This window comes from Phocoena phocoena, chromosome 1 (assembly GCF_963924675.1).
Source record: "Phocoena phocoena chromosome 1, mPhoPho1.1, whole genome shotgun sequence".
NCBI lineage: Eukaryota > Metazoa > Chordata > Mammalia > Artiodactyla > Phocoenidae > Phocoena > Phocoena phocoena.
The window spans coordinates 125,183,097-125,205,208 of record NC_089219.1 but is presented as its reverse complement, the minus strand read 5'-3'; the positions used below and the strand labels follow the sequence as shown (position 1 = coordinate 125,205,208).

The 22,112-nt window shown below is 53.6% G+C and overlaps 1 protein-coding gene across 1 annotated transcript; it reads left to right on the top strand.

Annotated features, from left to right (window-relative positions):
- Positions 1 to 352: 352 nt before the first annotated feature.
- GPR161 (G protein-coupled receptor 161) lies at positions 353 to 21,321 on the top strand. Its single transcript, XM_065900923.1, has 6 exons — positions 353 to 726; positions 7,497 to 8,221; positions 13,963 to 14,067; positions 17,337 to 17,453; positions 20,016 to 20,277; positions 21,138 to 21,321. The coding sequence occupies exons 1-6, from the start codon at positions 353 to 355 to the stop codon at positions 21,319 to 21,321; spliced, it is 1,767 nt and encodes a 588-aa protein (XP_065756995.1).
- The last annotated feature ends 791 nt before the right edge of the window (positions 21,322 to 22,112 follow it).

The window sequence follows — 22,112 nt, the reverse complement described above, 5'->3', positions numbered from 1 at the left end:
CCTAGAGCCTGTGCTCCGCAACAAGAGAGGCCCCCGCTCGCTGCAACTAGAGAAAGCCCGCATGCAGCAACGAAGACCCAACGCAGCCAAAAGTTAAATAAATAAATAAATAGATAGATTGGGGGAACACATCGTTCACAGGGACACAGTGAGTCGCATAGAAAGTCGGTTTTAGAAAGCTGGCCACTTCCGTAGAGCTTGCGTGGAGACGACTGGCTGGGTGACCTGGGGCCTCTGCAGCTCTTCTGTAAAGTGCACATGCTATGGATTGATGACTGCTCTCCTGTCTCTGGGTCTTGTCTTTCCAGTCGTCCAGCATGCTCTGCCCACCCCCCTCCGAGGCGCACTGACCATGAGCGTCAACTCCTCCCTCAGCCACAGGAAGGAGCTGAGTAACCTCACCGAGGAGGACGGTGGCCAAGGGGGCGTCGTCGTCACCGAGTTCATCGCCATTGTCGTCATCACCATTTTCGTCTGCCTGGGCAACCTGGTAATCGTGGTCACCTTGTACAGGAAGTCCTACCTCCTCACCCTCAGCAACAAGTTCGTCTTCAGCCTGACCCTGTCCAACTTCCTGCTGTCCGTGCTGGTGCTGCCTTTCGTGGCGACCAGCTCCGTTCGGAGGGAATGGATCTTCGGTGTGGTCTGGTGCAACTTCTCGGCCCTCCTCTACCTGCTTATCAGCTCGGCCAGCATGCTCACCCTCGGGGTCATCGCCGTCGACCGGTAAGCTTGCATCACACTCAGAGAATCGAAGGGTTTAGGAGTGTGGGTGAAGGGGGGACCTGAGAGATCATGTGGGCTGTGCCCTCCAAGCTGCCTCAGTTCCTCGGGAGGGTGTCACGTCTGTGCTGGGGAGGGTGAGAAAGCAGAGTTCTGCCTCTTCTTGTATCCCCTCAACCAGAGCACCTCTGATTTTATCTGGTCTAGCTTGCATGTAGTTGGGGACTTCCCTGGTGGTCTAGTGGTTAAGACTCTGCGCTTCCAGCTGCAGGGGACGTGGGTTCGATCCCTGGTCAGGGAACTAAGATGCCACATTCTGTGCAGCGTGGCCAAAAAATGAGAAAAACAAATTAGAAAGAAAAGTTCTATTAACTTCCGCTTCTCAGTTGATAGTTGAGAAACAGAAGCTGAGGAAGGTGACGTGGCAGAGGAGGTGTCAGATCCAGGTCTTCCCCAAAGTGCTGCCTGCTCTCTGTTGCTTTGGGTTGGGCCAGAGCTGCACCAGGGCAGCCCAAAGAGGAAATACTCTCTATCCTCCACAGTGCAAGGGCCTGAACATCAGCTCAGTCCTGGATGGAAGGAGAGCAGGGGAAGGGAAGACAACGCAGGGAGTAAAGATGGTGGCACCTGGGAGAGACAGTGTGTGCTTTAAGACATCTGGGCTGTCCCTTCTTGTGGCATAGCTGTCTCTAACAGCAAGGAATAGTACTGCTGACGCCCCTCAGCTCTATCTAGAAGGTTCTTCCAGATTCCTACGTTAGGCTGTCAGATTTAGTTGTTAAAGTCCTGTAGGCTTTGACAGTGAGTTTCCGACCCCTGGAGTCTTCTTTATTAGGATTTTGCCAATGGTCACTTCATTCATCCCAGGCAAGGGTTCAACTGTACAAGGGCAGAGGGGGGGAGATTCAGATTCTCTGTGATTTATAGAATTGGGGAGGGAATCAGGGAAAACACAGAGGGGTTCCCCAGGGCTGTCGTCACTGGGTGACACGAGTCCCCTGGCTCCCTTGGCATCGTCCATTTTTGAGCCGATGAGTGGTGGCTGGATGGTCTACCCAAGGTGCAGGCCTCCACTAGGGCCGAGGCCAGAATCCTTTCAGGCCTCTGCACCTGAGGGGGGTTAGAGTGAAGGAAGCCATTGGTCAGAACTAATCAGGTGGCTTCTCCAAATATCTTCTTTCCCCCCAACAAAAGAAAATAATACCAAAAATAGAAAGAGTACAATAAGAAATATCCATAATCCCACCAATCAGGAGCAATCACTGTTTACTTTTGTTTGTTTGTTTGCGGTACGCGGGCCTCTCACTGCTGTGGCCTCTCCCGTTGCGGAGCACAGGCTCCGGACGCGCAGGCTCAGTGGCCACGGCCCACGGGCCCAGCCGCCCCGCGGCATGTGGGATCCTCCTGGACCGGTGCACGAACCCGTGTCCCCTGCATCGGCAGGCGGACTCGCAACCACTGCGCCGCCAGGGAAGCCCTACATTTTTTTAGTATACTTGCCTCCAGAGATTTTTGGCCGCATGCAGTAAATTTAGAAAATAGACTCAAGGCACGTGTGGTTTTGTGACCTGCTTTTTCACTTAACAAGTGATTGTGAGCATTTTTCCCACCTGCAGATATCCCTGGAGAACATGATTTTGAATGGTTACGTGGTATTCCGTCCTCTGGATGGACTGTAGTTTATTTTTACAGTCCCCTGTTAGCTTACTATTTTATATAGCACTTTGATGAAGATGTATGTCTGTGGAATTGTGTTTTCAGTCACAGTAAACACACTTTGAAGATTCTTGATGTGTAAAAGGCGGGCTCCCCTTCAGAAGCTTGTACAGGTTATTACTTCAGCAGCCGTTCATCGGCATCCTGTCAAGACTGATAATAAGCACTGCAGACATAACTGGAAGTCTGTTGGCAGTAGGATGGGATGGGGAGTCGTTACTTTTGGGATATCCCGTCCTGGGTCCTGTGGAAGGTGGAGTGGGGGCCAACAGCTCAGGAGCAGAGCGGGGAAGTCGGTTTTTAGATGCCTCTCGCAGAACTGTGTATACGTGGATGCTCAGTAAGTGAAGGCAGCTCTCGGAGGCCGTATACTGCTTACTTGGATCTGAGGTCTAGGTAAGCGAGAGTGCGATTTCCACCAGCAAGCATGCCCGATTCTCAAATCACGCCATCAAAATGCATCAAACGAGAGAGCGTTTGCCTCTTTCGACGCCTTGCTCTTTCACGCTGGGAATATCTGCTGGGTGTCTGCTCTGTGAAAGGCCCTGTGCTAAATCCTCGGATGGTAGGATACAGCATGAGCAGGACGCAGCCCTTGCCCACCAGGAGTTCACAGCTTCATGGCAGAGGCTGACCCGTGGGTCCTGATGTGAACGCAAAGCAGAATTAAGCGCTATGACAGCTCCCGTGGCTGCTTCTGATGGCAGGGCCTGCAACGCTCTGGGGAAAAGGGGACATTTGAGCTAAGTCCTAACAGTGAATAGGATGGTAGGGGCCCTTCCGAATGAAGAAGCCGCCTCCATTTATTCATTTGATTAAACAGTTATGGAGGACCTAACGTATGCCTGGCCAGGTGATTGGTGCTGGGAACACGCAGCTGAAGGAGATGAACAGACACGCTGAGGAATTCGCGGTGTTGGGGGGTAGACATGTGGCCAGGTAATTTTAGGACCATGTGGTGTGTACGCAGAGCCAGTGTGTTGAAGGTGCTGTGAGAACGCAGAGGAGGGAGCAAGGCCGGAAGTGGTGAAAAAGCATGGCGTGTGGGACACAGCTGGAGACCAGGGGAAACAGCTGGTCACGGAAGAGGTGACGCACGTGAACAAATGGGCGTCACCGGTCATCTCACCAGAGATTTAATCCAGGCACCCCAGACCCCACGGCCCGCGCCAGGGTCACCCAGTGACAGAGCCGTGAGTCGAGCAAGGGCTTCTGCCTCTCCCAGCGATGACAAGTCACCAAGGCCTGGTTGTCTCTGGAAAATAGATCATTTCCTCCTGCGAGCGTAGCAAGATGGATTTGGCCATCACAGTGCTTTGCCCAGATCTTTGACTATAAGATATAGACTGCTGTAAAATTTGGTGTCTTCAAATATTTTCATGGCAGGTACGATTAATTTTTTTTATTATTGGTCATTCGTGTGGCTAAAAATACAAATTGACTGGACCAGCGAATCGATCATGTTCATATAAATGATCACCATCTGACCAGGATTTCAAACACCCCTTCCTCTGGCCCCACGAATTTTAGGGAATTAAATTTACTTGATATTAGTGATTTTGAAGGTTGCATATTTGCCTTCTATGTTGGAAACCTAAAGATGCAGCTTTGTGTGGGGGTGTGTGTGTGTGTGAGAGAGAGAGAATGAGAAAGAGAGGGAGAAGCAGAGACAGAGAGAGGTGGAGGGGATGGGTAGGAAGGAAGGGAGAGTGAGAGGGAGGGAAGCAGGCGAGAGGAGGCAGTAGTAAAAGATAAGTGAGGAGAGAGGAGAGAAGAATAAGAGAATGGGGGTGGAAGAAAGAGATGGGAACATCGGTAAGAAAGTGGAAGGAAACAAGGGCGGGGGGCATGATCTCTACTAGAATGTGTTGCATGCTAGTCACCTGCCGGGGGCCGCACTATGCCGTTAACAAATGTAGATCCCAGCTAATCCGCACAACGACCCTATCAGTCCTCATTTTGCAGAAGAGCCTAGCGAGGTTTTGCAAACTCGCCCAAGTCCACATGGCCGGTAAGTAACTCGGCCAGTTTCTGAGATGCTAAAGGCTTTGGTTTTAGGGTTCTTTTGGCTAAATGCACATACATGGCAATGCTCAAATCTACACCTTTATCAAGATATAAACATGCCAACATCTGTCCACAAAAGGAATTTTTTTAATGGGTTTCATAGATTTGAAACTTCATTTTTTAAACCTAAGCCTCATTTAGGCCTAGTTGCAGGTTCAAAGGAATATATAGAACAAAAGCAACTCCCTATTCCCTGCAGGTTAATACAGGCCAAAACGGAGGGGTTTTCCATACTCTTAGCTGTCTTCTGAAGCTCTCCATCTTTTCTCCAACAACTCATTTTTAGACACGAGCCCAAGCACCGCCGTTGGTCCCCAAAGAGCCTTTTGTGATGTCACGTGTAACTTCAAAGTGGTAATGCCCATAGGGGCTCCAATGCTTAGCTCTCCTGCCACGAGATCACCCACTTAGATAACGACCCCTGTTTTTACTTTTTTTTTTTTTTTTTGCGGTACGCGGGCCTCTCACTGTTGTGGCCTCTCCCGCTGCGGAGCACAGGCTCTGGATGCACAGGCTCAGCGGCCATGGCTCACGGGCCCAGCCGCTCCACGGAATGTGGGATCTTCCTGGACCGGGGCACGAACCCGTGTCCCCTGCATCGGCAGGCGGACTCTCAACCACTGCGCCACCAGGGAAGCCCCGTCATAATGATTTTGATGACTGGTTGAATGTGGCTGGTCAGAGGAGACGGGGACAAGCTCATGTTCCCCGGGCCTGGCCTCCCACACCTACCTGTACACTCACCCCTGAAGTGTTGCCTGAGGTCAGAGTGCCTGCACGAGTTTTAAATGGGCAGAGGAAAGTAGGAATATCCACCTTGTTTCTTTTTAAAAGTGGAGAAAACCTTCCTGGAAGTGCCCCCAATCCCACCCCAGCAAACTCCCCTCACATTTCATTTGCTAGATGATGTCACACAGGTCAGTGCCTCAGCTGGTCACCTGGCAAGGGAGGGGATACCACCAGCATGGCCTGATTCATCCCCTGGTGCTTAGAAAGGCCCAGCGTCCCCTGTGGTCACAGCAGTTTTGCAGGAGCAAGATAGGGATTCTGTCTTCAGGAAGGAAGGGGGAAAGGTCAGTGCACAATGTCCCAGCTCTGTCCCCGCTGCCATCTAAAGGGAGGCCCGATCCAGCCCTTTCCCCCCACTCGAGCCCATTCTGTCCTTGGAGCAGATCTATGCCAGACGTTGTGATTCCCATCTTCCTGGTGAAGGAACTGAAGCTCTGAGAGCTTAGCTCAGCTACCCAAGGTCACACAGCTAGTGGACAGCAGAGTCGCCATCTGAACCCAGGGATCGCCAACTCCAAAGGCATGCTTCTTTCACGGGGCTGCACGGCCTTTGCAAGATGTGAACCCAGATGCCAGCAGAAGGCAGGAATTGCTTTACCCCAGGCTCTGTGCAGGGGTTCTGTAATCCATACCATAATCACGGTGGTTTCCTCTCATCAGGCTCCACGCTCAGAAACACTCCTTCCAGGCTGGACCTTGGTGGGGCCTCGAGGCTTGAGACCAGCAGTCCCCGTCTTGCCTCTGATTTGGAAGGCCTTTCATCCAGGGACCCCTCCATGAGAGCCTGCCCCAGGTGGTAATTCAGGCCATGGCCCCTGTGCCTGAGCTCTAGTGCCCAGGGGTGACTCAGGATGGTCCTGGTGGAGCAGTTGGTTCACAGGTGTTGTGTGAGGCTCATAGCCATAGTCATCTCCTAAGGTCCCGCCTGTAGCAGGCAGCCTCAGTGTGGTCACCCCTGTCCCGCCGCACGTTGCCCTCCTGCAGAAGCTCCACCATTAAAGAACATTTCCTTTGGATAAAATGTCCAGGTGGGGAGGCTGGTGGTTTACTTTCAACCCCATGGTCTAAATCCTCCCACCCACTCCAGTTAAAGGGTCAGAGCTCAGCTGGCTGGCAAGGCTCTGCACGCCCCGGCCCCCTGGCTCCTTTCCTCCCCGCGCACCATCACCCCGCGCCGGCCTGGTTGAGCTACAGGCAGCTTCCTCATTGAGCCGGTGCTCAGGTACATCTCCGCGTCTCGCCAAGGCTGGTGTTCTGCCTCAGCTGTTCCTGGGCCAGTGCCTCTGTTCTTTCAAGACCTGAGTTTGTGTGCCATCTGGTCCAGGAAGTCCGCCCTGACCCTGCAGTCTGGATCCGAGGCCCCTTCAATATGAATCAGTAGCTCTCCAGGCCTCTCTCCTTCTTCACAGAGCTGAGGGGTTAGGAACCACCCCTGGTCTGTGGACTCCCGAACAAGACGGTTTGCAGGGAATTGCTGGCATGTGCGCTGGGGACTGTAGAGTCAGGTTGCCCAGGGTTTTATCTTGTTTCTTCCCCTTCCTTATCTAGAGCAGATTATTTATCCTTTCTCTGCTGTTAAGATGAGGATAATGACAATGCCAGTCACTCTAAAGACTTCTTGTGAGGATTAAATATCCCCTTTCTGCTCCAGAGCCTCATACCCTGCTTATGTGTCTGTCTCCCCCTGCACCTTTTTACCTGTATTCCCGGTGCATAGCACGGTGCTTGGCATGTGGCAGGCCTTCAGTAAACGTTCACTGAATGAATGTACCCCATAATCCTTAGATGTTCTTCTGGTTTCTGAGGACCCTCTGAAAGGGGTCTAAAAGGATTACTGTCAGAAACACAGAAGTGATCTGGCCTGATGCGTGATCCCTTAGAACTCCTGGAGATGCCTGAAGACTAGCCACACCCCGAAACGTGAGCGGGCTCTGGAAACAGGGCCGCCTGAGCTCTGTGTTCTTCCTGGTGTCCAGCCGTTCTCCGATGAAGAGTTCCACGGGGCTGTGTCACATGGCCAGTCTGTGACTTGTCCGGGGAGGGTTGAGAGAAGGTGCTACTTTTAGAAGCATTCACCCCATGGCAGTGTTGAATGAGAGAAATCCAACAGAGCTCGCCACCTAGGAGAGCAGTGGGTGCCCCTCCTGGTGTGTCTTCTCTATTTTACTCGTCTCCCTCACCTGCCTCCATTCTTTTTCTAGCTACTATGCTGTCCTGTACCCCATGGTGTACCCCATGAAGATCACAGGCAATCGAGCCGTGGTGGCGCTTGCCTACATCTGGCTTCACTCCCTCATCGGCTGCCTGCCACCTCTGTTTGGTTGGTCATCGGTGGAGTTTGACGAGTTCAAGTGGATGTGTGTGGCTGCGTGGCACCGGGAGCCTGGCTATACCGCCTTCTGGCAGATCTGGTGTGCCCTGTTCCCCTTCCTGGTCATGCTGGTGTGCTATGGCTTCATCTTCCGCGTGGCCAGGGTCAAGGCACGCAAGGTGCACTGTGGCACCGTGGTCCTTGTGGAGGAGGACGCGCACAGGAACGGGAGGAAGAACTCCAGCACCTCCACCTCTTCCTCGGGCAGTAGGAAGAACGCCTTTCAGGGCGTGGTCTATTCGGCCAACCAGTGCAAAGCGCTCATCACCATCCTGGTGGTCATTGGTGCCTTCATGGTCACTTGGGGCCCCTACATGGTCGTCATCACCTCTGAGGCCCTCTGGGGGAAGAACTATGTCTCCCCAACCCTGGAGACCTGGGCCACTTGGCTGTCCTTTACCAGTGCCATCTGCCACCCGCTGATCTATGGGCTCTGGAACAAGACGGTTCGCAAGGAACTACTGGGCATGTGCTTTGGGGATCGGTATTACCGGGAACCGTTTGTGCAGCGGCAGAGGACTTCCAGGCTCTTCAGCATTTCCAACAGGATCACAGGTAACTTGGGAACTTGTCAGGGAAGGGATGCCCACCCTCAGGCGGGTGTAGCCTGTGGTCCTGCAGGCGCTCGGGCAGGTTGATGGGCGAGGTCTCAGACTCACTGCTGCTTCAGGGCTTAAAACACAGGTTTCCTTTGGGGAAGGAATATCCCAGAGTGTCCACTGTGATTCCCAAGCAGATTTCCTGAGCTGAGCAGTTCAAGGCAGGGTACACCAGAGTTCAGAAATCCGTGTTCTGTGACCACAGCCATGGCCCGCTGGCCTGGAGAGTAGATCTAGATAGATCTATCTAGAGAAAAAAGAACCCAAGCATTGGACCAGGCTGCCTTCACCTTTCAGTGTTCCTTGAAGGCAGGGTCCTCTTTAAAGCACTTCCTGACCTCCTCAGCTACTCCTCCTGGACATACTCCGTCTTGGGCCTTTCCTCACGGGTCGGTGGTTTCCTCATATTGTCGCTAATAATTCAGGACGTGTCGATGGCGGACCTCCACTCTCTCATTGAAATGTCACTATCTGGTGTGTGTACAGCTGCTCCTCCATTTGGTAATTTATTTCGGAGCTCACAGTTTCTGGACATGATCCCATCCCCTTTGATGAGACCCAGAGGAATTACTCTAGTGGGGGATAGATTTTTTTTTTTTTTAAACCTTTTTCTTTTGAGAGAATTTTGGACTCAGTGAAGAGTTGGGAAAACAGTACAGAGAATACCCATCCACCCAGCTTCTCCTAGTGCTAACATCTTGCCTGACCGTAGCACAGCTATCAAACCTAAGACATCGCCAGGGGTGCAGCGCTATTAACGGCTACAGACTCGACTCAGATTTCACCCATTTTCCCACTGATGTCCTTTTTCTGTTCCAGGATCCAGTCCAGGATCCCACGTTGTATTCAGTTGTCACGTCTCCTTTGTCTTCTTCAGTCTTTGACAAGTCTTTTTTTTTTTTTTTTCCTTGTCTTCCATGACTTGACACTTTTTGTAGAGTCCTGATCGGGGATTTTGTAGAAGGCCCCTCAATTTGCATGTAGCTCATGTGTTCTCAGGGTCACAATGAGGTAATACCTTTTCGGCAGGCAAGGCTGGGTGGGTGATGTGCTCTTCCTAGTGAGCGTGCCGGGGGTACATATGTCAGTAGGTTGTCTTACTCGCTAGCTTTTACCCTGATCTCTCGGTTGATGTCTTAGCTTGGGCTGCTACAACAAACTACTGTAGACTGCATGGCTTAAACAACAGACATTCATTTTTTCACAGTTCAGGAGGCTGGAAGTCTGAGGTCAGGGTGGCAACATGGTTGGGTTCTGGTGAGGACCCTCTTGCAGGCTGTCCTTTTGCTGTGTCCTCCCATGGCGGAGGGCTGGGGAGAGGGACAGGAGAGAGCAAGGTCTCCGGTCTCTTCTTATAAGCACCCCACCCTCATGACCTCTTCTAAACCTCAGTACCTTCCCAAGGACCCATCACATTGGGGGGTTAGGGCTTCAGTGTATGAATTTGGTGGCAAGTACTTTCAGTCCCTATAGTTAAGGTGGCATCTGCCAAGTTCCCCCACTGTAAATTCACTGTTTTTTCCATTGTCATTAATAAGTACAACATAGCAGATATTTTGAGGCTCGCACTGTTTGTAGCATGCACTCGTGGATCTTGCCCCTGCAGTTATGACTGTGTTGTTTGAGGGAGACTGTCATCTGGACAGGCTGTTGGAAGAGAGACTCTGAGGGCACTTATCAGACCATATTCAAGGAAAGCTCCAGTTCAGCCTGCAGTTCTAGTCTCTTGCCAGATGACTTTGGGCAACTCATGCTGCTCGAGATAATTTTTCCTCCTCAGGAAATAGGTCTTCCACCTACCCTCTCAAGAGAGTGGAAAGAAATAACAACTCTTAATTATCATGAATATTCAGTGGTAGTGATGATAGGAGTCTTTTCCATGTGGCAATTAAACAAACCAATGTCACTGATTTATCTCAGGGACTGATGGAGTGTTCCTTCTTGAGAAAGGAAGGAATTCTGGGACTTTTAATTTTGACTATAGGAGAAAAAAATCTCTCAGGAGTCCAGTATTTTAATTCCTGAAATGCCCACCCCCTGCCACTGGCAAGACCATGATTCCAAGTGTGACTTGTGAGCTAGGAGGAGTACATTCAGGGTTTGGTTTCATTTCACTGATGAACTTATTTGTTCAGATTTTGTAAAATCGCTTACCTTCTAGGCAAAAAAATAAAAATTAAAAAAAATTAAATGTTTTCGATTCCAATGAAGTTAAGAATGAGGAAGGGAAAAAAATGAGGAAGGAGAATGGAGGAGGAGAGGGTAGATAGAACAGAAAGAAACATCTGCTTTGGGGGCCAAGATTTTCCATGCAAGCCACTTGAGATTATCCTGGAAGAGTGTGTGAGGCCGTGAGAACAGGCGGAAAACACCCGCTGTGGTTGGGTTGGCAAGTCCAAGGCGGTGAGCAGTCTCCTCACTGAGGGAAAAGCAGTCTTGTGGGATGTGTTTGGGCTGGAGAGCATGTGGGATGATGGGTTCTGAGTTGCTGGCCTTCCCCTTGAATGGGAGCTGGGGGCATCCCTGCTGTCTCTTCCCGGGACGTCCTGACATCAGGAGGTGGGCAACAGCGTCAGCAGGAGTCTTGGAAAAAGAGCAGAATGCAGTGCCCACCCCAGCTCCACGCTCTGCTCCAGCCACGCCAGGAATGCCCACAGCCTTTCTGGTCAGGAGGGAGAACTCTGCCTTCCACCTGGCATCCCTGGTAAGAAGGATGGTAAGATTTGTTCCAAAGCCAGCAAGAAAAGGCTCGGAGGCCCCGTCTTGGTTTTGTTCCTCTCCCTTTGCATTGGCATCTGCAAAGTTTTCAGCAAAGGATTCAGTACACGGAATTATAAACTTTCCTAACCGTGCTTGTGAGCACAGGTGCGGTGAAGTGGCATTCCACAAACACCTGGCGCTTTCCTACCGACTCTGGGAGGCCAGGAGTTTTACACATGCAGTCATGTTTATTTCATACATAGATTTCACCCATAATCCATGGATTTTGGTTTTCTCATTCTATTAGCCCCAAACTGAAGAAGTGCAGCCGCTTAGGTTTCCCTGGGTGCCAGCTGTGACCGGGCCACCACAATACGTTCTGCTTGTGAGGTCTCATTAGCAGATTCCCGTGGGGCTCCCCTAGGAATTGAGATCTCTGGCCTCCCTGGAGTTTGCCGGGCAGGGCCACTTCATGGTGGGTAGGTCAGCCCTGGAGTGGACATTGATTCCAGTGCTGAAACGTGAGCTAAATGCTTACGTTTGGTCTTGGGAGGCCAGACTACAACTCCAAAGCTGACAGGTGGCTACAGGTGATCAGAGCAAAGAAGGGGCCTTCAGGAGAAAGGGTCACAGGCTTCTCCAACAGCTCTGCCACTCGCCAACCCAGTTGGGGTGGACAGCCCAGACATCAGCCCAACCCAGACTTCGAGGGAGGCCTGGGCATGGTGGGAGGCCAGCCTCTTCAAATGCTGCACTGGTGTGCGCTCGAAGCTCCTGGAACCGGGAATAGAGCCTTCCCAGCTGTCTTCTGCAGGGAAGGGCGCTGACTCCCATTTGCTCAGAGGAAATGCCCCACCTCAGGGCCCTTGTGAGGTCTGGGCTGGAGGGAAGGAAGGAGACCCTGGGGCCTTTGAATTTTCCTGCCTTGCTTTTACCAAGTTCCCTTCCTGGCGCCACCTAGAGGTCTTCTGGTTACTTCAAAGTGCCAGTGTCACCCCAGAACTACACTCTGTTCTTTTAGCCTCTCAAAGGCACTCATGACTCTTCTGGCCACTCCAGGCTTCTGATCTGATCCCTGTGCCTGTCGTTTGGTGCCTTTTTCTTGCTTTCTTTTTAAAAAAAAAATTTGTGAAAGGGGTTGGATCGGGCCCAGCCCAGTAGATGTGTTGTTGTTTCATGTGAAAAAACTCAGGGTAACTGAGTCTACTCTCCAGTGGTAAAATGCTGGATAAACGCAGAATAGAGAGTTGCCGCCCGGCTGCCCTGTTTCCACATCTCTTAGCCGAGCCGCATTGGTCTGGCTCCAGTGATTTCTCCCGCTGGTAGAGACCAGGACTTGTGCCTGGCTTTCACTGCAGCCTCAGAGATGGTGTCCAGAACCCACTGTGGCCTCAGCCGTCCCGGTTGGCAGTGGATGTTCCCCCGGCGGCCCACCCCTCCGCAAGCCGGGCTTCCAGCTGAGACATAGTCATATTCTGAGGCCAAGACCCTGGAGGTGGCTGATCACGTTTGGGCTCTTCTCTGGCCCCAGACCTCCACACCAACCCCCAGGAGAGGGGAAGGCTCCTTGCAAAAGTGCTTTCCCCACAGGTCATGACAGGGAGCTTCTGAGAGCAACGTGCTCTGACTGCTCGGGTTCAGCCCCCATCATTTCCTCCGTGGCTCTGAAGGAGAAAGGAGGGCATGTGTGTCACGTCGCTTTGTCCCCTCAGAAGAATTAGGATGAAGGTACAGGGTGGAGGTGTCTCCTGTCTGTAGGTTTGCTGGGGGGAAACGCTGGTGGTCCATCGTGGCAGGTAGGTAGGTCTTCCTCGTGAGATCGGAGGAGTTTGACTTTTCTGTGCTTTTTTTTAATTGCTAAGAGTGCCTTTTTTTCTTAGCTCCATGGTCTTTATGGCCTCCAGCTCTTTTGTTCATGGAGTCATTATTTTCTCAATTTTCTAAGGACACCCAATTAGAATTCTGTTTTGTTTTCTGAAGCTCCTTGCATTGTCTCCTGAGACATCCTTTTTTCTCCTTTCTCTCCTTCCTCCCTTACTTTTTTATTCCCCTCTCTCTGCTAGTGCCTTTCCTTAACTATCTGGTGATCTCCACTGTCCCTCACGGTTAGTAAGTCAGCCCAGGAAAGCCGGCGGGAAGCCCTGGGCGGTGGTGGGACTGGGCCGTCTCACAGGGTGCCCAGATCTTGGGGTTTGCGGGGCTTTTCCTCTGGCTGGATTACCCTGGAGACGGGGTCTCTGGTCTCCTGCCCAGGTTAGGTGAGGCAGTGGGGCGGGGCTCCCACTGGTAACTATGTAGCCTCTCATTGTTCCCTCGATTTTTGCCACGTTGCCATGTGCCTGGTGTCGCTAAGGCCAGAGTCCCCCAGTTCACTCTGTCCACTCTCCTGCCAACATGGGGAACGAGAGCCTGGACCCCGAACTGGGAACAGCAGTGGAGGCGACCCACTGCTTCCTGTAGAGACTTTCCATCAAGCCCCACCTGCCTGCAGAGACTCCGGGCCTCCAGTTCCTGAGCTTCTGGGGGCCTCCTTCAAGGCCTCCCCCTCTGCCAGCCTCAGCTCTTTCCTGGGCTAGTTCCACTGCCCACTTCCCACCTTCCAAATTACAAACATCCTCTTCATTTGGGGGTTTCGGCCTCTTCAAAAAACATCCCTTTTGGTATTCAGGTAGGATCTCAGGAGTTAAACACGCACCCGTGTTTAACTGGAAGATCTTCTCCCAGGACTGTTCACCTCGTTTCCTCTCCCACCTGCCTTGTTGGTGTTTGACATTTGTCACGAGCGCTTCCCCTCTGGGGGACCCAGTGAATCCTGTCACAGACTCCCCGGGATAGGAACAAGGGGCGAAGTGAAGGAAGGGCAGCTAAGAGCTTCATGTCCTCAGTGCGTGGAGAGCACGCTTTGCGAGGAGGACAGAGCGGATGGGAGCGGAGGCGAGGCCCCTGGGGACTGGGTGGGCCGTGGATTGTGCAGTCAGTGCTGACCTTGCCTTGCAGACCTGGGCCTGTCCCCACACCTCACGGCACTCATGGCAGGCGGGCAGCCCCTGGGTAACAGCAGCAGCACGGGGGACACCGGCTTCAGCTGCTCTCAGGACTCAGGTAAGCCCCTCACCTGTCGCGCTTCCCCAGTGCCTGCCGGGTGGGAGCTGGCGGGGAGAGGGATGTCTCCCAGGGTGTGGAGGGACGAGAGGCAAGGGTCTGGTTGTCCAGTCACGGCTCTTCAGCATCTCTGTGCCCCAGTTTCCTCCTCTCTACAGTGGGGATCTCAGCTCCTGTTCTCTCTGCCATGCAGGGTTGTTGTGAGATTCAAATTAAGGGAAAGCCTTTGAAAAGTTAAAATGCTAAGTGATTGTCAGTTGTTACTTGAATTATAATAACCATCGTCCAGTGCAGGCTCCGGAGTCAACCTGCTTGGTTTTCAGTCTCGAATTGACTTTTTTTTTTTTTTTTTTTTTTGCGGTACGCGGGCCTCTCACTGTTGTGGCCTCTCCCGTTGAGGAGCACAGGCTCCGGACGCGCAGGCTCAGCGGCCATGGCTCACGGGCCCAGCCGCTCTGGGCATGTGGGATCTTCCCGGACCGGGGCATGAACCTGTGTTCCCTGCATCGGCAGGTGGACTCTCAACCCCTGCGCCACCAGGGAAGCCCTCGAATTGACTTTTAAGAGCTGTGTTATCTCAGACAAGCTGCTCAGTCTGTTTCTAAACCTTCGCGTTTCTCCATTTGTGAGCTGGGGCAGCCGTCCCTCTATCAAGGGCAGCTCCATCCAGGTCGGATACCTTGTCACCATCATTAGATGCCCTGCGACATGCCTATGGGGGACTCGGTCTCCCCAAAGAAGCACATCTCCAGCAGCATTCTCCAGACCCTCCCTGTAGCTGTGGCCCAGCGGATGGTGCCGGCCCAGGACTCCTCCCCCCAGCGGCAGGCTCTGTGATGTCACAGTCTGCTGCCGACCGCTCTGGGTACCCAAGTGCCACACCCCGTGCTTGCCAGTTCATGACTGGATGAGAGGCTCGTGGGCAGAGGCCGTCGGTGTCCCTACGTCAGTCATTCATGGAGCTGACGAAGGACCCCGTCCCGGGGCTGCTGTCTGGCCGTGTTCTGGGCGTGAAGGGAGGGTGCTAAATACTGGCCCTCGACAGCAGGCTGTCTGTGGGCATTTCCCTCCCTGCTCTTGCATCTCTCCTGCCGGGACCTTTGGAAAACTCCTCTCTGCCTTAACCTGTGTTTCTTGGCCTGAGCCTGTGTCACGGAATTCCGGGGGTACCGGCCGTGGTCAGGGACCCAGCCCAGGCCTCCTGTCGTGGAGCATTTCCCCGCAGGCAGAACGTTCCCTGAGGATGTTCTCCCACTGGCAGCCCGGAGGCTTGAACCACTGGTAACACCCGCCCTTGTAGGCCTGAGTCCCTGCTGTGACTTGAAGGACGGGAGGGTCTCTGTCTCTCCTCGGGCTCCCTCCCTCTTCTCAGACAACCAGCAGGAATCCAGAGGCAGAGTGACATTCATTCATTTAACAGATATTTACTTGCCAGGCCCTTGCTTTGAGCAGACACTGCGCTAGGTTCCGGAGATGTAGTGGTAAACTGCCCTCATGGGGCTTCCCGTCTAGTGGGAAAGACGGCCATCCCATGCGCTTTAAATGGGTGAATTGTGTGGGATGCAAATTGTACCTCAATAATTCTGCTTTTAGTAAGGGTTATAAGGGTGATGAGAGCTATGAAAGGGGAAGCTGAGTGCCGTGAGGACACGTAACGGAGTTGTATGTGCCCCCTGTTGGGGAGAACTTGTCGGGGGGGAGGGTGGTGTTAGAAAAGCTTCTCTGAGGAAGTGATGTTAAAACCTGAAGAGTGAATAGGAGGTGACCAGGCAAAAAGGAGTAAGGGGACAGTGTCGTAAGCCAGCGGTCCCCAACCTTTTGGGCACCAGGGACCGGTTTCGTGGAAGACAATTTTTCCGCGGACCAGGGAGGGCGTGGTTCAGGCAGTGATGCCAGCGATGGGGGAGCCGCAGGTGAAGCTTCGCTCGCGTGCCCACCATTCACCTCCTGCTGTGCGGCCCGGTTCCTAACAGGCCGCAGCCCGGTACCGATCCGCGGCCCGGGGCTTGGGGACCCCTGCTGTAGGCAGAAGAAAGAGCATGGGCTTTGGGGGTCACACAGACCGGAGTGTGAGCTTCAGCCCCGCTGTTTCTTAGCCGTGTCCTCACGAGTGATGACTTTCATTGATGAGGCACCTGTTGTGTGCCAGGCAATGTGTCACATCTTCACACGTCCCAACTCAGAATCCTCCCAGCAACTCTGTGAGGTAGAGAGAATTACCATCCCCATTTTGTAGACGTGGAGGGATGCTTAGGGACTAAATATCCTGCCTGTGATCCTAGATCTGTCCGATTTGGGAAGCCGTGTGCTGAACCACCATGTTGTGAAGTCCGCTAGAGGAACACGCCTTTTCAGGTTGCTCTGCAAAAACACATGAGGGGGGCTTCCCGGGTGGCGCAGTGGTTGAGAGTCCGCCTGCCGATGCAGGGGACACGGGTTCGTGCCCCGGTCCGGGAAGATCCCACATGCCGCGGAGCGGCTGGGCCCGTGAGCCACGGCCGCTGAGCCTGCGCGTCCGGAGCCTGTGCTCCGCAGCGGGAGAGGCCACAACAGTGAGAGGCCCACGTACCGCCAAAAAAAAACAAAACAAAACATATGAGGAGCTCCCAGCTCCCCTTTCTTCCTAATTTCCTGAGCACCAAGGCCTTGAAGGACTGATAGCTGGAGACTAAGACAGAACAAGACTGGTCCCCCCGCCCCGCCCCTGCCTGCCCGCCTGCCCAGCTCTCTCTCATAGAACTTCCTTCCTTTCTGCCTTTTCCCCACTTTTTGGGGGGCATATTTCTCAATCCCTTTTTGGCCCCCAAAGAACTTTACATGTTCAGGTTTGAAATGTTTATTTAGCACAGCATACTTTAACTAGAATGATAGAAATTCAAACTGTAAGAAGAATCACTGTGAACACAAAGCCCCTTTAATAGGGCCCCCTCGTCCGCTCAGCCCGACTGCCCTTCCCCATTCCAGGTCTGGCAGACTCATCACTTGTGAGTCTGCTCGCTGTGGCCGGTAACCCGTCCGCCTGGATAACGCTGCTGTATTTTTGGTGTGTCTGAAGCAGCCCCAGTGGCTGGCTGCAAACTCCCCGAAATGGGACGAGAGACAGTGTGTGTCCTGGGCAAATGCTGCAGGGCACTTGGTTGCACCTGACTGTGGGTTTGAATAAATGAAAGGGGAGAGAGGGACGCAAGGGGTGTGAGCGCGGGCGAGAAGGGTGGCGAGAAGGACTTGGTGTCGCCTGTTGTAGGCGCACAGTCCGCCCTTGGTTTTAGGAACGGACGTCATGCTGCTCGAAGACTTCACGTCTGATGACAACCCTCCCTCCCACACTTGCCCGCCCAAGAGGAGGAGCTCAGTGACGTTCGAAGATGAAGTGGAACACATCAAAGGTGCGTTTCTGTGACTGATGGCTTCAGGGAAACGGGGGAAAGGAAAGGATCTTAGGAAAGCTCCTGGGCCCAGCCTGCTCCCATCCCCAGCACACCAGGGCTCCCGCCTTTGCCCAGCCCCACGTCACTCCCGACCTGCCGGTCTCACTTAAGTCCTTAGGCTTCCAACTCTCGGAGCAAGCAGCATCTAAGGCTGGGCAAGCAGTGGCCTACATACACAGACAGACAGACACACACGCACACACAATTCCCATCTCCTCCCTCAGGAAGTTGCCTGACTGGATACAACAGTTTCTGAGCCCTCCGCGGTTTCTTTCCTTTATGGATGATGTGTGGTTAGGAGTCTGAACCTGCCCTCTTTGAGCCTCGGCTTCCTCCCGTGGAAAAGGGAAGTCATTGCCCAATGAGTGCGCCGACTTCACCGGAGGCAAAGGCCGCCGTCTTGATTGGCCTGTTGCCTCTGAAGCTGATGGGGGCGCTGGGATCCTGTGAGAGGAATGAGTTCTGCTGTAATCCAGTCCCTACGTTTTTCTGCTCCGGTTGCTCTGAATTCAACCCTCAGCACTCTCGGTGCGTCTGGAACTTGGGGTCTAGTTTCCCATCCAGATATGCTGATTAGAAGAGTGACAAAGGAGCCGTCCAGGCCGCCCACAGATGGAAGAATCTCTTTTTTTCTGAATCCCACCCAGTGGTGAGGACACCCACCGACATGGCCGGATGTGGATGTGGTGGAAGAGTCCGGGGACTTTAAGATATAAATTTTTCAGAAATGCTGAGTACCAAAATAAATATGGGCCGGGGCAGAGTTTTAGGTTCATAATTTGTCCTATCTCTTCTACCACCCCCTCCCTGATTCCAGATGAATGGAGGGGTGGTCATGGGCGTCAAGGAGGCAGATATCAACTCGTCTGCTTTACGGGCAGAGTGGATTCAAGAACAGAGCTTGGATTAGTAGCTTCATGGGCTTTATAATATGTTACTCCCGTGTTAAAAAAAATGGATTGAAGCCCTCCGCAATCCACCCAGCCCGCATAGGGCCAAGCCTGCCCCATCCAGCCTACATGTTGGGGGATGGCAGTTCCAAAGGCGCCTTCTCTGCACGCAGGGCAGGGAGCAGGCACGTGTGTAAGACCATGTCAGTCCTCCCGGGAGTGAGTGGCAGGGCAGAGGTCCTCGCCTCTTTCCCTCCTGGAGAATGGGGTGGAAGTTGCCTACTCTAGACAACGGGAGGTGTAGGGGATATGCCGTTCCTCCCAAAATGTCAGGAGAGAAACAGGCAGTGAGGTTAATAGTCATAAGGCCATGGATGTGAAATTGAAGGGCCCCCTCCCTCTGTCCCTCCCTCTCTCACTCCCTCTCTCCCTCTCTCCCTCCCTCCCTCCCTCCCTCCCTCCCTCCCTCTCTCCCTCTCTCCCTCCCTCCCTCCCTCCCTCCCTTTCTCCCTCCCTCTCTCCCTCCCTCCCTCTCTCTCTCTCCCTCCCTCCCTCCTTCCCTCCATCCCTTCCTCCCTCTCCCTCCCTCTGTCCCTCCCTCCCTCCATCCCTCCCTCCCTCCCTCCCTCCCTCTCTCCCTCTCTCCCTCCCTCCCTCCCTCTCTCCCTCTCTCCCTCCCTCCCTCCCTCTCTCCCTCTCTCCCTCCATCCCTCCCTCCCTCTCTCCCTCCCTCTGTCCCTCCCTCTGTCCCTCCCTCTGTCCCTCCCTCCCTCCCTCTCTCCCTCCCTCCCTCCCTCCTTCTCTCCCTCCCTCCCTTTCTCCCTCCCTCTCTCCCTCCCTCCCTCTCTCTCTCTCCCTCCCTCTGTCCCTCCCTCCCTCCCTCTCTCCCTCTCTCCTTCCCTCCCTCCCTCTCTCCCTCTCTCCCTCCCTCCCTCTCTCCCTCTCTCCCTCCATCCCTCCCTCCCTCTCTCCCTCCCTCTGTCCCTCCCTCCCTCCCTCTCTCCCTCCCTCCCTCGTTCCCTCTGTCCCTCCCTCCTTTCTTCCCGCTCTCCCTCCCTTCTGTGCACTTTAGGTGTCAGGAGTCCTAATCCTGGGGGAAGGGGCACCCGAACCTTTAATGTCCTTCCAGTCCTGAGGTTCTCCATGGCTTTGGGGAATCTCTGAGCGAGGGTGGAGAGGACAGAGACCACATTCAGGTTTGTGGAAGTTGAGAGCCAAAGCTATTACACACTCCAGGGAGCTGGAAGACCAGAGAACTCTTTCAAAGATGTAAAAATTTGAATGTCATTAATAGAAAGTATTTATCAAGCCTTTTTCTATGAACCAGACCTAGGCTAAAGCACCTTAGGAAGAGCTGTATAATTATCACGAGAACCCCATGATGTAAGGGGTGTGCCAGGATCTTCTCTTTACAGATGAGGTAACCGACATGAGATTAAATACTTCTAAGATTTCCCAGATAGTAAGTAAGGGAGTCAAGGATTGTCACCTTACGGACTGTGACTCCAGAACCCACACCCTTAACCTCAGTTTGCTTCCGCTCCCAGGGGCAGTGAAACAAGAGCAGGCCTATCCCGGGACAGCTATGATCCTGGTCCCTCGCTAACCTTTTCTCTGCCTTCTCTCTCAGAAGCTGCCAAGAACCCTATTCTTCACGTGAAAGCCGAAGTGCACAAGTCCTTGGACAGTTACGCAGCCAGCTTGGCCAAAGCCATAGAGGCTGAAGCCAAAGTCAACTTATTTGGGGAGGAGGCTTTGCCTGGGGTCTTGCTTGCAGCACGGACCGTCCCCGGGGTTGGCTTTGGGAGCCGCCGAGGCAGCAGAACTCTCGCGAGTCAGAGGCTGCAGCTGCAGAGCATCGAAGAGGGGAACGTTTTAGCCGCGGAGCAGACGTGAGGGTGGATGCCCTCAACACACACTGGTGTGCAGCCATCAGAAAAAACACTGAAAACAATGTCTGTAAGTGACTTCCGTGTCTCTGTGAGACCACACGTGGGCTTCCTTGAGGTCTCAGCGATGGGACCAGAGGCATCTAGAGTACAAAGCAGAGCCAGCGGAGGTGTGGCTGAGACTTTGTGGGAGGTGGGCCATAGAGGGGAACTAGAGACCACGGCTTAGAAGGAGACCGCCGCGTGGGTCACTTCCTCCTCTGCACAACCTGTGCCCTGGGGGTCCAGCCACGCACTGTCCCGGAGGCCTCAGGAGGCGAGCCCTTCCCAGTGCCCTTCGGAGGATGGCACTTCTTCTGGGTGGTTGACGTGGACCCTGCTGGGCCGTCAATTTTACACTAAATGGTCCCCAGAGGAGAGCCCAGGAGCCGAGCTCCCCAGATCCAGGTGCTGCGCCCTGGGGTCCTGGTTATGACCTCGCCTCTGGTGGCGCCACCTGCTGGTGCTAGTAGGGACAGCTCACGGGCCGCTGGGCCGACGCAACAGGTCCGGGGCTGCTGTGGCTGAGGATGGGGCTGCCTCCCTAGTGACTGAGTCTTTGCTATTTCATAAGAAGGGAGAAACCACTGTAAAAGACAGGAGGAAGGAGCAGATACCAGATGTTTCATTTCTAGAATTAAAAGAAACAAAAAAATCCATTTGGTTAGGATGAAACCACGATCTTAACTGAGCCTGAAAGGGCCATGGGGCCAGGCGCTGCTGGGAACTAGAGATACTGTTATCGTTGGAGGGAATCCCCTTCACATAGGAAGACCTCATGGAATAGACTCGGCTTGTGATGTTTGATGGACTGTTTCGATTAGCTGGCCTCCAGGGAATACTCCCATAGGCAGCAGCTACTGTTTCCCCGCCCTGAGCAGTGTAAGACGAGACAGACTTGAAGAAACGCTGGACCTGGCGTCAGCAACCTGCGCGCAGGCCCGGCTACGCCGTACCTTCCTCGTGTCATTGGGACTCCCTGTCACCTCTAGGCCATCTGGAAAATAAGATAAGGGAGTGAGGAGTTGGATTGAATAGTGGCCAGGATCATTTCTGACTCTGACTTTTGATGTTCTCTGAATTTGTAAGTTAGGAAAAAAAACAAAAAGTGACCCACGGACCGACATTTGCACAGCTTTTGAGTGCGGTTTCTAGTGGGCATGTGAAGCACTGCTGCGAGCCCGGGCACGTGGGCTCATCCAGTGTGTCTAGAGCACAGTTCTGACAGGATGCCAGCCGGCAAGACACACAAATGGGGGCAGAGGCGGAAGTGGGCCACGCATTGTGACTTGGATGTTAGATCTCTCTCCCTTGGAGTTGGGATGGCAGTTACATGTGTGGGCTCGGAGCGGTGGCTGCGGTGACGTGAACCACCTGTGCCTGCCCTTCAGCTTGGGTGATTAGGTCAGCCAAGTGCAGGCCTTTCCCCGCCTTCAGAATTCCGGGGGGGTCAGCAGAGGGTACATTCTGAGGAGATCTACCTGCGTCTGCTATGAGGCAGCCATCCCAGAAAGGGAATCACTTTTGTGGCGTTCCATTGGGGCCTAGCTAGCTCTCAGTGAGGCAGCGTCTCTTTGCTGTGTGGCAGAGACCCAGTGGTTGGCTGGTCCCCTGGTCTGCAATTTACAGAAGACTTCCTGAGACCTGGGGGCTGCTACCTTCACGGTGGTGAAACTCGTCAGCGACTCCTGTGGGTCAGCTGGGTGCCAGCCACTGGTCTGCATTCTGGATGGGAGTGGGAAAGCTTTCCCCCTTGGGTTCTGCCGATGAGATGTGTAGATCACTCGGGCTCTGCTGTC